This window comes from Aulostomus chinensis, chromosome 10 (assembly GCF_037954235.1).
Source record: "Aulostomus chinensis isolate RoL2024-O1b breed Wild chromosome 10, RoL_Achi_v1.0, whole genome shotgun sequence".
NCBI classification, from domain to species: Eukaryota; Metazoa; Chordata; class Actinopteri; order Syngnathiformes; family Aulostomidae; genus Aulostomus; species Aulostomus chinensis.
Genome location: NC_141329.1, coordinates 27,429,274 through 27,446,132, shown reverse-complemented (window position 1 = coordinate 27,446,132; position 16,859 = coordinate 27,429,274). Strand labels below are relative to the sequence as shown.

At 46.9% G+C, this 16,859-nt stretch overlaps 1 protein-coding gene across 3 annotated transcripts in view; it reads right to left on the bottom strand.

The window, feature by feature from the left end:
- Window positions 1–16,433, bottom strand: part of tyw1 (tRNA-yW synthesizing protein 1 homolog (S. cerevisiae)) — a 40,219-nt gene extending 23,786 nt beyond the window's left edge. For 2 of the 3 annotated variants that reach the window (XM_086216787.1, XM_086216789.1), the window contains exons 1-11: window positions 16,275–16,433; window positions 15,860–15,987; window positions 15,338–15,469; window positions 15,121–15,222; window positions 14,638–14,832; window positions 14,225–14,488; window positions 12,433–12,549; window positions 7,844–7,973; window positions 4,486–4,538; window positions 4,276–4,394; window positions 2,523–2,632 (exon numbers count right to left, since the gene is read on the bottom strand). In XM_086216787.1, coding sequence (XP_086072913.1) covers window positions 2,523–2,632; window positions 4,276–4,394; window positions 4,486–4,538; window positions 7,844–7,973; window positions 12,433–12,549; window positions 14,225–14,488; window positions 14,638–14,832; window positions 15,121–15,222; window positions 15,338–15,469; window positions 15,860–15,987; window positions 16,275–16,422 — 1,498 coding nt within the window. In that variant the 5' untranslated portion in view covers window positions 16,423–16,433. The remainder of the gene's footprint in view (window positions 1–2,522; window positions 2,633–4,275; window positions 4,395–4,485; window positions 4,539–7,843; window positions 7,974–12,432; window positions 12,550–14,224; window positions 14,489–14,637; window positions 14,833–15,120; window positions 15,223–15,337; window positions 15,470–15,859; window positions 15,988–16,274) is intronic. The other variant, XM_086216788.1, reaches the window with a different exon arrangement.
- Window positions 16,434–16,859: the final 426 nt, after the last annotated feature.

The window sequence follows — 16,859 nt, the reverse complement described above, 5'->3', positions numbered from 1 at the left end:
ACTCCGTTCATCCACTTGGTGAAACAAAAGCACACAGATGCTGGGATGGAGGTTGCAGCGCGGTACGCATGACTAGAGAGGGTTACTTTAAAAATTCAGTGCTGTGTTGTGACCAAGAGAATCGCAGACCCAAATATTTAATGCATGCATGCACCGACTTTGCAACTGAAGCTATGACATCACCTTCTTGATGTGCCGTGCTCATTTTGCTCCTGGAGCAGATTACGATGCAGCAAAGTTAGTGCTAAAAACTAGGGCTGAGCAATTTGATCAATTCTGCGATATGTATATCGATATTTTGTTTCCAGAGAGCATTGATTTTTCAGCCATGAGTATCGATGAATTAACGCCCCATTCAAATCCCCCGTGTCCCGCACAATTCGGTCTGCCAGCCGCTGGTGTCACTGTAGAGCATTTCTAGTTCCCCAGACGCCGATGCCTCTCTCAGCCGGTTAGAGCTGAGAGATTCAGGAGAATGGCGGCGAGGATAAATCCATCGCCTGCAGGCTTAAACGCAGACGTGTGGGAGCATTTGGGGTTCAAAGATGAACAGAAAAGCGACGATTGAGACAAAAGGCAGTTTGCAAACTTTGTCACGCAAACGTTAAGGACTCTGGAAATACCACCAACCTGCGAGCCCACCTAAAACGTCATCACCTGGACAAGGAAATGCTCACTGAGACCGGGCCAAAGAAGCTGTGGCGCGACCCGAAACAAACCACGCTGGACAGTGACGGCGGTTGTTGCCTCAAGTTCCCATTTTCTTCACCGAGGTCGCAGAAAATTTCGGAGTCCGTTGCTGACTTTATTTGTCAGGATTTGAGACCTTATTGGGTGGTGGGAAACATGGTGAACGCGATGGAGCTCCGCTGTGCTGTCGTCACCCACGAATTGAATTATTGGCTGCCATGGTTTTTTCTTAGTTAATCTGGTTTTTCATGTCTTTTCTTTTTACCTTTATGGGAACAGTGCTGTGACTGTGGAGGAGATTGCAATTTTCCTGGCGGAACGTCCAAAAGGGATTAATAAAGTAATCTGTCTGTCTGTCTGTCTGGTGGCTATACTGGCTAGCAGCTACCTCCTATGTTCAGTATCAAGCTAAAAAAGCTGCCTAAGAAGGCCACTGGCTGCACTTCAACTCTCCATTGTTCACTTTACTTTTCAGAAGCTTGAAAGCTACAGTTTGCACTCAGTTTCAATAAATGAAACTAGTTTTCTCACCACATCTTTGATTCATTTTGTCCAGCATTTGCAAGCTGCCAGTCAGAGCCATACGGTGTGTAATTGATGCTCTCAGTTCAATTCATTCAATCCAAGTCAATGGAACTCACAAGATGTCACCAAAGTCACTTTGTCTCTTTAAAATCCTTCAGAAAAGCACGTAAGTATCGAATTGTATCGTTAGCTGAATATCGTGATATATATCGTATCGTGAGACAAACATTGTGTATCGTATCGTGAGATTAGTGTATCACTACAGCCCTACTAATAACCTAAATGAGCCGCCTCATGTCGTATTCAGGTGGAGTTTGCAAACTCCGACACCGAAATCAGTCAGAACGGAAAACGGTGAAAGACTTTGTCGTAAGTTCATTTGCATTTCCTAAAGTCAGACACACATTCTCAAAAGGACAGGAGGGTCATTTCCTTTTCCTCGTTCAATCTTGAAAATTCAATAAAACAATGAAAGAAAAAAGAGCTGTCGTGCTTTGTTGCGCTTTTGTATAATCATCATCATTAATGCAAAACACAAATTAACTTATGTTGCTTCCAGTCTGCCTTGACTATTCGAAAGAGTCAGGCAGGTAGAGTTTTTAATCGACCAGAAAGTTTGGCTGGTGAGGTGAAAAGTTCATTTCAGGCATAAATAAGAACAAGTTTGAACTCATTTTCATTCAGCCCGAGAAGAATCGATTCAAACGTAATGAAGATTTTCAAAGGCACTGTGTGTACACTGCACCAGACGTGGAGAAGGAAAATATGAACACAAGGACAATAAAGGCTTGTGCTACTCTCCAGTGTGCTTCTATGATCGCATCATAAAATTACATTTTCTATAACGCCAGCCATGAACAACTGCTCTGAGAACGATATTAGCCATTAAGTAGCCCTTTGAAGAAGATACGTCTCAGAGGGTTTGAGGACTTGGCATCATTGCCTGAGTTCACCGGCTTCACTGTTTAATAATGGGATCCGCAGCTCGCGGTCGGCCTCTGTTCTCTGGCAGTAACTACAGTGGTACATGTCGACTAAGCAGTCTCTGATGGCGATCTCTATTTTGTTTGCTAAATTTAACAGCGTGAACTACAAGTACTATGGATGACATTTTAAAAGTAGGCCACAGTGCCAGTCAGGGTGCACCGCGAGTCCCTGAAGACGGTGCTGCTTTTGGTGTTTAAGCAGAGAATAAATCAGATCAGGACACATGGCCCCTAACTGGTGGAGGGGTATTTAGAGACCCAGACAGACTTCTCTAAGGTATCTAAAAGAAATAGATCCTGTTGCCATGCTGGAGCACTGACCTCGGAATTGTCGGATCATGTTTTGATGCTTCTCCAGGGCGTCCTGCAGTATCTTCTCAGCAGGGTCCATCTTCCAGCGCCACTCTGTGCCCACAGGGTTGGTGTGGTGTCTTGTAGAGGGACCAGCACAAACAGAAAAGGTGAGAGAAGACAAATTCAGTTTGGGATTCTACTTGTTCAGTGCCCCGGAGCATCGCTCCCGATCATGACTCACAGTAATCTGGGGTTATAGAAAAGTGCAGGGATGACATTTAGTTGGCAAACAAGAAATTTTGCATCGCCATTGATTTCCCTCAACCAAAATCTAACGGGATTTATACACTTGATTTAAATTATTAGAGGAAATAAATTCAGTGGTAAACGATTTCTGAAGCAGAAACACAACCGCTAGATGTAAAAAAAAGCTAACACTGCGCACTCAGACTACACCGGTCACACGACTCCAGCACAACTCAACTTCACGCTGCTTCTGTCGCTAGCAGGATGACATCTGATGTCCTCCACAACCTCTGTAGTTTCATTTAGCCACTTGTTAGCAATCACGTGCGCTAGCTACTGATGAATTTCACGCTGCAGGACCAAAATGTGTAAATATGTATAAAATATTAAAGGCAGAAGTTTATTCACCAACTTGAAACTGTAATTTAAAGGCCATGTGTCCTGCCACCCATACAAAAACATGTAAAGTACCCAAGGCATCCTGTTGTAAAGCATTACACCTCCTTTGGGTGTTAATGGCGCCTTCTGACAGACTGAGTGTGATGTCTAGGTGTAACAAGTCCTCGGGCGTCACATGTATATGAGCACACCCCTCCATGCGCTCTGCCCTTCCCCATCAGACCCCCCCCCCAACAGAGGTGGATGGGGAGGTCAGCTGCATCAATAAATACGTGTCCTGGAATTGCTTACGTCCTGTCATCCTACATCGCTGGATAAAGAGAGACCAGCATATCTGTGGTGACAGGGAAGCAGTTCACCGCCGCACACTCTGACAGCGACCTTTCAGCGCTCAACGCGGTCGCCTTTTCCAAATGGAGGGAGTAAAACACCCTGCGTCTTGCCGGTGTCACAAGGAATCAGTGTCCAACTGTTGACCTCGTTATGCTGGCCATTAGCCTCCTGTGCGAAAACCATTAGCTTGTTTATGACAGGGAGCGGTCTCGGCTAACGAGGTACAGAAGCAGGGCTCAGAGAGGGCCAGCGCTAATCCTGAAGCACGCAGGACAGACAACAATCCTGGAATGCTGTGAGTGGAGGCTCCCAGTCCACCTGTGATGCATGCTAGTACGGTTCAGTTAGCCTCTAACATACAACGTGATGTCAAACCATGAAATTAAGCTGCAGGTAAGATGGAGGTTGGTGTGAAATAGACAAAATTAATAATAAATGGAATGACATGAGGCATTTCTTGATGACCAAGAGTCCCTTGACAAGTTACTACATATCTGCACATTTGTCGAGTCATTTTTTGTAGCAGCGATGCAGGGAATCAATTATCCGTGTGGAAGGTAGAGGGATTCACTTGGTCATAATGAGCTTAACGAGCATCATGTGATCTCGTTTGGTTTGGGCTTGGGAGTGTTAAGAGATGTTAATTGATGTGATGAACTGCAGCTTTAAATGAAATCCTTCCCTTTTTCCAAAGATCTTTGTTCTTGACTGATGTGGTATTGAGGAGAAAGAAAGAAAAAAACAAACAAACATGGCTTCTGGCTCAGCTGAGCACCCAATCCGTCGCGGCGCAGTTACGTACCTCCAGCAGAAGACGCACTTGTTGGCGCAGGCGAGGCTGGGGGTGGTCTCCATGCACCGGTGGGATTCAATGCCATAGAAGGTGTGCTTGTAACAGCCTCCTCTACCTCGCAGCATAGACTAACCAACACATGCAAAAAACACCTTTGTTGTGGATCAAGCATTCGCCGCCAAAAGGTTTAATTCTTTACTGAAGAGTGAATTCATATACCTTGGTCCATCGACAGAGCTTTACCCCCGAGTGACTTCCAATTAGTTTGTACCCTACACAGAGAGAGGGAGAGAGAGAGAGAGAGAGAGAAAGGCTGTCAATCAGTTACGCCTCTATAACATTCAAAAGAGACTCGATACACAGAGAAGCGGAGGTCATATTTCTTTAAAGTAAAAAAAAGAAATAATGTAAAGTTATATTCATGTTGAAAAAGTCGAGAAAAAGGAGATGAAATTCTATTTCTCTGCGGGGGGAGGATAAACTGTTAAAATAGAGTGTTAGAATTCGCTTTCCTCCCAAGACTTTCCCCCTGTTCCTCATCCAACTAAGCTTCTGCGCTTTTGCCGGTCCTCCTCTATGATGCCTGCCGATCAAAGAGAGTAATCTCCACCACTTAATCTGCTCAAGAAATACCAGGACATGATACAGGGATGGCTTCTGAGGCACAAGACTACACGCAGAGAATTCAATTCCCTCTTCAAACACCAGAATGTTCACCAGGATTTTTAATTTTTCCGGAAAAAGAAAGAAAGAAAGGGAAAAAAAACAAAACACCGAGCGACATCAAATTGGTCTTCCACCTGAAAATACTGGGCCCTCACATATCCTCCCGTGATCTCACTCCTAGCAACTGCAAGAAACACGGAAATATCAATAAAACTGGCCTGCAAACCTGAGACACCCACAGCCCGGCCGGCAGCTTAACTATGAATGATGTTCGAGGGATCCATTATATTCATTTCCACTTCTTAATTCTAGAATAATTAGGGATGCCCAATTAATGAAACTGAGATACGGCCTGCTGCAACTTCCACGGGAAGGTGGGATCTTTGATAAAGGCCGACGTGGCGGCACAGCGGCGGCCTGCCTGCACATCACGTTCAGCACAGATTCACACTAACATCCCATCCATATCATTTTAATGGGGTTGTCAAAGAAACCGACTCTGATGTGACTGACGCTAGAGCGGCGCCGACGCCAGCCTCCTCAGGAGCCGCCATTGTTGTTTTGAGAGGACACGTCTCAATGGCGTCACACCCAAACCGCAACCCTCGTCTCCTCAAAGGAAGCTGTCCAGTTCTGACACCAACACATGACATGAAGCCTGACAAGATGATGCATGGTGTGATATCAGGAACCCAGCTGCCTGGCGAGGTAAACAGAGTACCAATACACAGCAAATCAGCCCCTGTCACATTCTGGGTTCTGGGGGCCCATCTGGGTGAGAGTGGAGAGACCAACAACACAAACGAGAGAGGGGGAGGGATGACGTGACCCCATCCTGCACGTCGGCGCAATGCTGAAACAAAAGCATCTCAAGTGTGGGGGCGCTTCTGACTTTCAGTTCTTCCAGCTGGAATGATATTTTCTGCATAAATGTCACGCGTGCCAGACCACCTCGGAACGCGGGGCCTGACTGACGGGATCTCAGTGGGTCCGGGTTCTTCTCCGAAGACCTGAAATGAACCAGCTCACTAATATATTCTCAGCACAACTTCACACTTGAGGCATTTAACAAAAAACAAAAACGAACCGGTCTGACAGAAATCTGCTGTTCCTCAAACAATCTGAACTCCAGATCAGTGCCAGCTGGTTCCTCACCAACTGGTAAGAGACTTCAGTTTGCCAGCAGCTCTGATTAGAGACGGTAAATGAGGGCTGATCAATGAGGGCTCACCGGTGGCCAGTCGCTTTACGTCAGTTTATTTTGATTTACCGCACATTTCATCCACACAGAGTATCAGCATCCATCTCTCCGCGAACTCCTGTTGAAGAGCAGCTGTTCCGCACAGGAAATAAAGCACAAAACCTGTTCTGTTCCCCACGATGGCCAACTGTGGCCGCGAGTACAACACTCACTGGAACAAAACCGTTACTCTTGAGCCGTCAGGGTTCATCACCTGTTCCAAGATGTCTGGAGGAAATGAAATGAGCGGGTCGAGGAGGTGAGGTGTGAGAAAATCCCGTTAATGGGCTCTGAGAGGTCCGAAGGAGCCCCCCCCCATTTCACTGTTGCTAACTTTCCAGCATGCTTGTGTGTCATCAAAAAGACCCGAGACTAAACCTCTGTGTTCACGCCATCCTCTGACACAGCAAAAAGATTCTGATGAGGAATGATAATGTTAGCGAGGATCATCTTAAGGGCTTATAACCTTAAATATTTGCCAACACAGGATACGGTTTTATCAGAACATATATGTGGATATATATATGTGAGAGGAAAGAGAGCGGGGAACATGTCTGCCGTGACGGGTCACGGGGGAACATGTCTGCCGTGACGGGTCACGGGGGAACATGTCTGCCGTGACGGGTCACTGCTGTAAAGTTTGACTCTACATGATTTCGTTTAACACTAAAAAGCAAACAAGTTCAAACTTTCTCAGACATTCGTAGACGTGCGCCTCCATGCCAGGCCAGAGAAGGTTTAGTCGAGGTAAACGGCCTCCCGGGGGACCCGCCATCTTTAAAGCCACGCCAAACGTTTATCCCTTCGTCCAAGTAAAACACACCGACTGACAGTTGCCAACTCACAAACCATCAAACGGGTCAACAGTTGGTCAGATGGAGTGAAGCCTTGCTGGTTGGGTGCTATTTATAGAGCGCTGTGTAAGCTAGCAGGGGAGGATGTTGACCAGCCAGCCCTGGACTGGTGACTGCAGAAAACAGGAACGATCCCAACACGTTCCAGGCAGAGTTCATGGCCGAACAGCACCTGCATGTTTCACCGATTACCTCGAAGGCCCATCGCGACCTTCAACCTCCCAGAGTGTGTGTCTGGTCTCTGAACTGTTCCAGAGTCAGGGATGAGAACGAAGTGTACCAGAGGGCCTTTCGGCTCTGGAACATCTCGTCCAACAGCGTCCGGTTAGCTGATCCTCTGACCTTTGCACATGACCAAGCTTGTTGTGTCGTCCCTCTACCAGCCCTGTCCTTGACCTGAATGTGGACTTGAGTAGCTCAGGTACAGCGAGTTTGGGAACATGAACAGTCTAAACTGACTGTAGCACCGGTAACCGCGTATGTCTGTTGGATTTGATGGTGATTTTTTTTTTTTTATGTCACGGCTCGTAATTTAGCGAAGTGAATTACATCTTCGCTGCTCTTGTGGAAACACAAGGTTACACAAACACCGTCGAGCAGCTGGCGTGTTCGGTCTGTAATGTATTTTTCATAGCTGGATATTCATCCGCTGACACCGAGCAGATGTTACCCCGGGAAGAAGTGAATCAGTTTCAGATCCAAGAGCCAACGATTCATAAATTTCAACTGAATCAGTCAACAGAGGTCGAAATGAAGAGCTCTTTGTTTATCAAGTACAATGCGCGATCTCTCGTCTCGAGCCGTGGATACGCCTCACCTTGTTTGGTCAGTGCTTCTCTGAGAGCCGGGGTGATCATCTCTCTCCTTTCACCTTCGATGCTGCTCTTCCTCGTTCCGTTCTTGGACAGTTTCACCAACTGGCCATTTCCTTGGACCTCGTCTTTGCTCTGTAGCCACACACACAGAGGGAAGTTATTGTTTACAGCCGGGATGGAATCCATGACAGATCAGGCTCAGGTGTCAGTTTGGGCCTGGAGGAAAAATAACAATGCAGCTAACCAAAAAAAAAGGAAAAGAACCCCACAGAGTATTATTTATTAACACCAACACCGGTCTACCAATGTTGTGACAACTGATGTGAGGACATACAGGGAACGTGTCGAGTATATCGAACAATAACATGACAAATAGCCGCAGTCAGCACGTATTCAACAGCCCCTTTTCACAGCAGACTTTCTCAACAGGATGCAGAAACAGCAGAGGGAACAGCCCGTCGACTCGATGCAAATCTGAGGCTACAACCGTCATGAGTGCCTGGAAATCATCAGCTATCAAAATAAAACAGACACTAACGTCCGCTGAGACTTCTGCACGAACTGAGAAGAACCTGGTGGTCAAAGGTCAAGGTCATCGTCACCGCAACTTTCCCTGATGGGTCATATTTATTTTTGTTTCATACAAGTCAAAACCCTTCCACCCAGGAGGTGGCACAGAGGTGCGAGATGAGCATTTCACGCAATTACCGAAATCTGAGCCCGCAAATGGATGTCTGCATTTCGCACCTTTGTCAAGAAAAAAGTATCTGCGGTGAAGAAGGCCGTTTATATCCACGCTCACCCACAGCCGCTGTTTATTCCCTCCCTCGTCAAGCAGCAACTGCGAATCAACAGTACAAACACAAAGACGCAAACTACAAAAATGCTCTCTGCCTCCAGTGAGATGAAATATGTTCCCGAGCAAATCAAGTGTCTGCATCCACACACTTGTCACCCGGCAGGGTTATTCTTCCAGCTAACAGCTAAAGAACCATTAGCGAGTCATTGGGAGACGCTAACAGGCTTTCATGTCACCTGCCGATGAGGAGGTGCGACCTGCCTTTTATTCAACCCCATCTACAGTCCCGACATGCTGGCAGAATAAATTGCAGCAGCAAGCTGCAACATCAAAGATCTGAAATGTTCCAACGAGAAGCTACAGCGAAGGTCATCGGCACAAAAAAAAAAAGCAAAACACAAGAGGAGGAGGAGATGCGTGATAGGATAACTTCAGATCTTCATCACCAAAGAAACAGACTCCAGAGGAGCTTAACAAGCCTGCTGGAAGTTTGAGGAGCTGCTTGCTCCATGATGTGATGCTCAGCATTTAAGGAACTAACTTAAAAGCAGGAGTTTTCAAAGAGCTCCTCTAAAGTGTTTGATGTTCGACAGCCCTGAAGATCAAGGATGGTGATTCTGCAGCTCTTGCACGACCGTATATGACCAATAACCACCAGATCACATCACTATGCTGAATAAAAGGGGCATCGACCCGTCTGCTCAATCTGATCCTGGTTATAGGAACTAATGTGCATCAAAAGGTCTGTAGTGGGTTTTCATCCACAACTTCTGTCTTGAAGAAAAACAACAAAAGCTCTTAAAAAAAAAAAAAAAAAAAAGGAGGCTGCAAATTACCAACAACCGTCTGGGTTCATGAGACTCGTCGGCTCGGAGGAAGAGCATCCATGACGCGAACCACGGTGACTGAAAACTCAACATGTATCCGACGGTGCAGCAATCCCTTCCTGCGTCTGTGGTTCCCACCCTCACATGAAAGCCGTCAGAGGCCCGGTCCTGAAGCTGCCCGTCTGGACCAACAGAACCGGGACATCTCAGCGACACACTGGGCTCCAGAACCGTGGCGGCTCACACGAGGGCTGATGCGAGAGAAGACGGACGAAGGCAAACGATTGACGTTTGCTAGACTTGACACACTGGAATATATCCACCATTGCAGAATACACTTCTTTGTAGGGCTTTCGAATTAAAAGAAAATTAACACGACATGGAGCCATTTGTATGAAAGTTGCTATGCGAATAAAGTATTTTTATTATTTTTTTTAATCACCATTTTAGATCATCTTAATTAAGGTGCATTACATAGGAAGTTTTCAAAGGTTCTTCTGTTTTTACACCTGATTTGGTTGGTTTTTGCAATCTTATCTTTATGAAAACAAGCTAATGAGATATTCACATTTTGTGCATATGGGGAACTTTTTTCTTTCTCTCTCTCTCTCTCTTTTTTTTTTTTTTTTTTAAACACGGTTAATTTTGAAAAAGTAACATTTGTCTTCACTTCCAAAACATCTCGTCGATAAAATCATACATTTCTTCCATGGTTCCTTCATCATAAATAATCTGATGATGAGCAAAGACAGGAGCCACCTCAATCTCGCCGAAGCTGATTTAGGAGGAAAAGGACTGACTTCTGCAGATATTATCGATACACTGATGTCGTTGTGCGTCTATGATATTTTTTTAATCAACAACAAAGTCGCCCGTGTGTTTTTCTGTCCACTGGAGGAACAAATATGACCCGTAATTCAGCGACTGTGGGGAAATTTGATGGGAAACAAATGTCCAATGTCATCACCGCGCAGCCGTCACGGTGTTGTAACTCAATATTGGTCCCTATTGATCAGCTGACACGCGGCCCTGGCGAAACAAGCTCAGACTCCCATCTTTGGCTGCTGCCAGTGAGAGGAATGTCAAGTGCCGCGGTGAGGCGAGAGCTTCTGATGCAGCTCCGCCAAACACCAGCAGCTCATTCAGCCTCCAGCAGTCGAGAGGCTTTGTCATCATCTAGTGGTCGAACGCAAACCGAGCCTGCACCTGATGGGGAATAGCAAAATGAAGCGGCAATAACACTTCAACTGACAGGAAGTCACGGTGGGGATGTTTGACATCGTGGTCATTTGGACCACACGTGAATCCAAGGACTTAACACAGGACCCACACTTCCACATCAACGTAGAGAAGCACTCCAGACGTCAAACTGAGATTAAAAATCAAACAAACACCTGAGGACCCCTGAGGCTGCAGGGGGAAAGTCTGAGTTTTCAGAAACACAGAGGGAGCCAATGCAAACGGTTACTACGGTAACAGAATCTGTGAACCTAACCTGGCCTGGAGGCCTTTTTGCTGTTTCGCCATCCGTCCGAACAAAGGTCCCCGTTAGCTCACGCGGTCCGGAGGGTTAAAAACACGCCCCCCTGCCCCCCAGCACGGCACCTTGGTCGGGGATCTCCCGCCACATCCACAGGCATCAGAATTTTGAGCATTTTCCTCAAGACGACTCGTTCCACTGCAACCAAAGTGACATCACACTGAAATCGCCACCCAATGATATTTGCTTTGATACGTGGATTAAACAAGACGTTTGTGTTTCATTTTCAGCTGCTTCCATGTTCACCATTCGCTCGCGGGATTCCGCCTAAACGACGACACGCCCTAACTTCAGTGCCTCTCTCTCTCTCTCTCTCTCTCGATCCACATCACTTTTTTCCCCCTAAAAATAGTTTTGTAAAAGATATTAAAATCTGAAAGTGTGTTTGCATGAGGGTTTGTACTTCTTTTGCTAGTGGTTGCCATGGCGAATCATGGTATCAGGGCTCCATTAATGTAGGCTATTTACGCTTCTGGTACATGTGCTGAACTCAAATTGTTCATTAAATTAACTGGAAGCTCAAGAGTTTTTCTTCTGTCAGGGGGTGAGTCAACGCACAGCTCAGGGTGAGACTCAGAGTTTCTTGACCCTCTTTTCTGAAACCGGCCCCTGAAATCCAAAGTTTTCCTGCCGGTTTTCTTGTATTTGTTTGATCCATTGTTGGTAAATTCAGAGATTTTAAGGCACAGCTTCATCCGAGGGTCTGAAACCTCAGCATTCTGTCCCCTCCATCTCCACCCCCCCTCCACCTGTTCGCTTGGGCCCGTGCATGACAACAACCTATAAAAAGGGGACTGGTAACATCGCTTCCTTCGGGGTTTTTTTTTTTCTCCTGCTCATCTTGAGTCACTCATCACCCCTCACAAGTCTGTGAGGTGGGCGTCCTCGCTCTTACGCAAGCCTCTGCTTCTCGCCTGCCCGGCTCTGCTGTCTATCAACCCATCTGCCACATCTTCCTTCAATGACACCACTTTTCTCTTCACTCAGATTGGACCGAGGCGCTGGGAGCTTAATGACAGGACGAGGCCGGCAGAGAGGCTAAAAATAGAGCCGCTGGACTCCAGTTCGCCGTGATTCCACCACCTGACCGTGTAAGTGGGAAGTCGACGAGCAGCCGTGCAAACATGTTTGACTGCACAGCGGCCCAGAGGCTTAGGAAGCGTCCTGGTAGTTATCTAAGGAAACATTTTACTCAAAAAAAAAGTAGATTTTGCCTTTAAAGCACTCCAAAAAGGTGTCTGCAGCTCATGAAGGTTTTTTTTTCTTCCTCAGTGAAGCACAAACACTTTGACTTCAGCTACAACCAAACTCACTGGAACCTTCCTGGTTTCTCCACTTGGTGAGTCAGCAACAAACCAGAAAACACACACTTTTAAAAAAAAAATTGTTTTTGGCTTTGGCGCCACTGAGCTTGTGGAGTCTGACCTTGACTTTTTTCATGCTGCTCATGATGTTGCCCAGATCCTCCACGTCCACCACGGACTTCTTCTCATCTTGCAGGGCAGATTCCTCTTCATCACTGCTGGACTCCACCAGGTCGTCCTACAGGAGCAGAAGACACGTCTTTGTTTTGAGGGGTCAGACAAGCAGGATCGGGAGACGGCAAATTTCTAATTTTGGGTTGTTGTTTTTTTTATAATTTATTGGCAGTGTTACCAATCAACATTTTTCCTTTTTAAAAAAAAATGTTCTATTTCAAAAGGCTGATCAAAGGACTTATAATTCTTCCAACTTCCGGTCCAACCACCTGCTGGCTAATGACATAACTGGGAGAACAAGCGTGAATAATTTTGGGGGGTGGCGGGGGGAGGGGTCACAGGTTCCATCCCGTAACAGCTCATCCATGAATGAGACTGGATGCCAACGTGGCGTTTACTGTACATCCCAACTCGCCGCTCTGGGGCGACTGGATGAAACACACGAGCACCAGTGCTGCCAGCATGAACAGAAGAGGAGGAAGACATATCAAAGAGCTCCCCACCCCCACATCCACCCCCCCCCCCCCCCAAACCCACCCCCCGCCCACGCCCCTTCTCAGCTACTCTGGGTTCCGGTTGAATGCCACCTCGGCTAAGTGCACTGAGCGTTGCCGGCAGAGAGGAAGAAGTCTCAGTTAGAGCTTGGCTCTGAGGTGCCCGCTGCCATGACAACTGGTCATCTGTGTGCCATGATGCGTATAAAAGCCTTGTGTGTGTGTGTGTGTGTGTGTGTGTGTGTGTGTCTTCTTGTGAAATGTGTAGTTTCCGTGATTGGCAAGTGAGAGAGTGATATTCTGATGGATGGCGTTAACAGAAACTGCATGAGATCCGTGCAGAACATTTTGTAACACTCTGACAATTCAGACCATCGGTGCTGCTAAATAGGGACACGATAATCTGAGAGTAACACTCGTCTTCCTGAGATATTCGGAGTCCCCTGCTGATTTTAATCACTGCTAGAGTGAAATAGCTGGTGACCTTCTGACGGCAGCGATGAGGGTTTTTCTTTTTTATCTGGAGTGCCTCTGTGACGGTGAAAGCTCTCATCAAGCTAACGATCTGACCTCCCAACACCCTCCCACCGCCTTTCTTAAACCTGTTAAAACGCTCTTGACCTGCCGACTCCCAGCTGATGTTGCGGCGAGCTCTGCGCTGCGTCCTCAAAACAATGCTGCTGATGGTTGACTTGGTTGTGAATGAGTGAAGAGCAAAACATCTCAAACCCTGATGAACATGGCTGCCCGACTCAAAACCCTGGAACAGACCAATGAGGAGAAGGGGGGAGCAATCAGGCGGCCTCGACCCGGTGATGAAACGATGCGTCTTGATGACTATGATTTTTTTTTTTATTTTATGATTGATTTTTGTGATTACGAGCTAATTTTAGAGCTGCATTTGAAATATTCTGTAATTAGCAGCTCTTGATTACAGCTGCACTCATTCCACGGTGCGTGTCTGAGCTAGGGTGGTGAAACCCGACCGCATACAGATCCTGCATCCACTAGGTGGCGCTGGAGAACACATGCTGCACATCAGAAGAAGACAGCACAGCGTCACTTCAACATTGTGGTATTTTTGCAGGGCATGACTCAGAGGAGGAGAGGCTGTCGAGTAACCACAGGGTCACTGGTTCGATCCTCTCCTCCAGCGATGAAGTGACCTTGACACTGATCTGAAGTCAGTTCTGACCAAATTCTCTGGTCAGCTCTAATACTGGCACAGGCACAAAGGGTCATTACCTCGGAGGCGTCACTCTGAGCCGCTACGTCCTCCGTCTCCTCCTTGTTCTTACAGGAACCTCCGGTCTTACAGTTCCCGTTGCAGCTCTTCTTCTCTCCCTTTGAGAGGGCTTGCAGGCGTTTCAGGAACTTGACCTTCCAGGCCTGGAAGTCTGCCTGGATGCTGCCGTTACAGCTCTTCACCACGTTACAGTCCCCTTCCGCCCGGGTCATGATCCGCACGCCGCTCAGCATCCAAAGCCACTTGTCCACGTTTTTACCAACCTGAGAGGGGAAGGCGGTTTCAACAGATTCAACGTGCTGCCGACATGTCCTCCCGCTGCACTTTGTGCATCACACCACAGTTGTCAAACTTGTTAGTTTTGGATCTTCTTTTAATTCAAATAATGGCTAAGAAAAAGTTTGTGTCTCACCGTGTTGTAGTGACCGACGTAGACGGAGTTGCCGAGACCAAACACAGCGTATCTGAGGCCCTTCAGGTAGGTCTTCCCGTACCTGAAGTCAGTGGACGCCTCTTCCAGCCACTTGCAGAACCATTCGGCGTTCTCGGTGGGCTGCCCGTCCGTGTAGGTGGCCACCAGGAACACACAGACTGACTTGTTGGTGCACTGTGTGGTGAGGAGGACACAATAGTCAGCCGGACGACAACCGGACGGTTACAGTTCATTAAGCTCTGATTTGTTTTGTTGAGTACAAACAGACAGACTGAAATGCAGCTTCAAGCACGTACAAACAGATCCGAGAGACTGTTTTAGAGAAGAGATCCTGAACCGAGAACCGCAAAGATGAAGGGACACGTTCTCTGATTGGCTTGAGCGATGCCAGAGGAGAAGAGCTGGGATTCACTCCTCAGGGCTCCAACGGTAGAGGAGGTGCCGCGCCAGTGCAAGACTCACCTCATCAGCCAGGTGATCCTCGGGGTCGTAGTCCTTCATGTCAATCACCTCGGCTGGCAAACCCGACGTCCTCACCGCCTCTGACAGCTCGCTGGCAAAACTCTGCCCACGAGAGGAAATGTGTTGTCTGCTGTGTTTCTCATGATTAAGAAGTAAGGAGTGAGCACTGCATGTACGTTGCACTGTGAATCAGTAGAACAGGACGGAGGTGTTCTACCTTTGCGGTTCCAGTCTGGGAGCCATAGAAGATTTTGACCCGTGACACGAGAACCGCGGCCTCTCTGCCGGAGCAGTCGTTCTTCTTCACAGGCTGAAAGACCCATGAGCCCACGTCGCTGGAGAAGCTCTTCTAGAAGCAAACGGAAGAACGTGACAGCACGTTAGAATTACTTTCCACGGCAAGACAAAATATTCAAAAGTTTCTGAGGCTCAACAACTTTGAATTTCAAAAAACAGCAGCGCGCAACCAACTGTTTATACTTGATATGACAGATAATTTTTATTACGGTTTTTACAAGACCAATTGTTCTGGTAGGTCACTTTTAAAATTGACGGCCGTTTTGCTACACAAACTAGGTGATGCAGTAGCCAGCCACCGACAGTTGAAGTAAAATATATCTATATATAGAAAGATATATTTTATAGGACTCAGAATTGAAAGTATGGAGCCCGCAGCATCAATCAGCCGCTCCTCCCTTCGCAGGGCTGCAGCTGAGACCCCAGTGGGACACCAACCCACCTTCTTCAGCGCCATCCTCAGTGACAGCCAGAGCCCGAAGGCCAGAGCAGCAGCTGTGTACAAGTACAGCCTGTTGTGCCATATCGACATGAAGTAGTTCCCATGAGGACTGCGGGGAGACTGGGACACTGGTGGGGAGAGAGAATCGCGTGGGTACACAAAGACAGACCAGCTAGCATAGCTTAGAATATCGGCTAACATCCAGGAACATGTTAAAATTCAACTACAAACTGAATTCATACAAACTTGCCGGGGTATTTGATTGCACCTTCAGCGACTGTAAAGAGAGGAGGGTTTAGCTCACCTGCTCCTCGTGAGCAGAGGGCAGGTGGCTAGGCTAGCTAGCAAACAACAGCGCCAACGTTCAGTGACGCGTTAGCTTTCGCGTCCGGGGGGGGGGTTTAAACGAACTCACCTGTAGCGTCCGAGGCAGACACGCCACCCCCGAACAGCAAAATCATCGCGACAACACTCTGCATCGCTGCTAACGGTTTAGTAGAGAACTTATCCTGAAAGTCCTCAGTCGAGCGGGTTGAGCGCGTCCATGTTTGGCCGGGGAGCATGCTGGGAAGTGTAGTTCGTGACACTGAAACCGCCACTATCAATTTTCTTAGAAAGTAAACCTTCCCTATTATTATACACATATATATTTAAATACACATATCACATCCCAAATCACGAAAGATACGGGCAAATAAGAGTTGGATAATAAAAAAAAATGGACCAATCGATTATTTTGCAAACTTAAGTCGTTTTAAATGAGTGCTTGCTGCCCTCCAGTGTTCAGATAGTAGAACTACATCAACGTCAAATCCAAAAAACGTGCTATTGTTTATTATATTTGCATTGACACTTGTTAAACTTAATCAGTTTCTGTTTTATATTAAAAAAAGGAACCTTTCAATTTGTACATTAAGAAAACGAGTAAGAACAGTAAAAGCTAAATAATCAAATATTTCGACTCGAATAAATTCAACTTTAGACAATCAAAAATAATCAG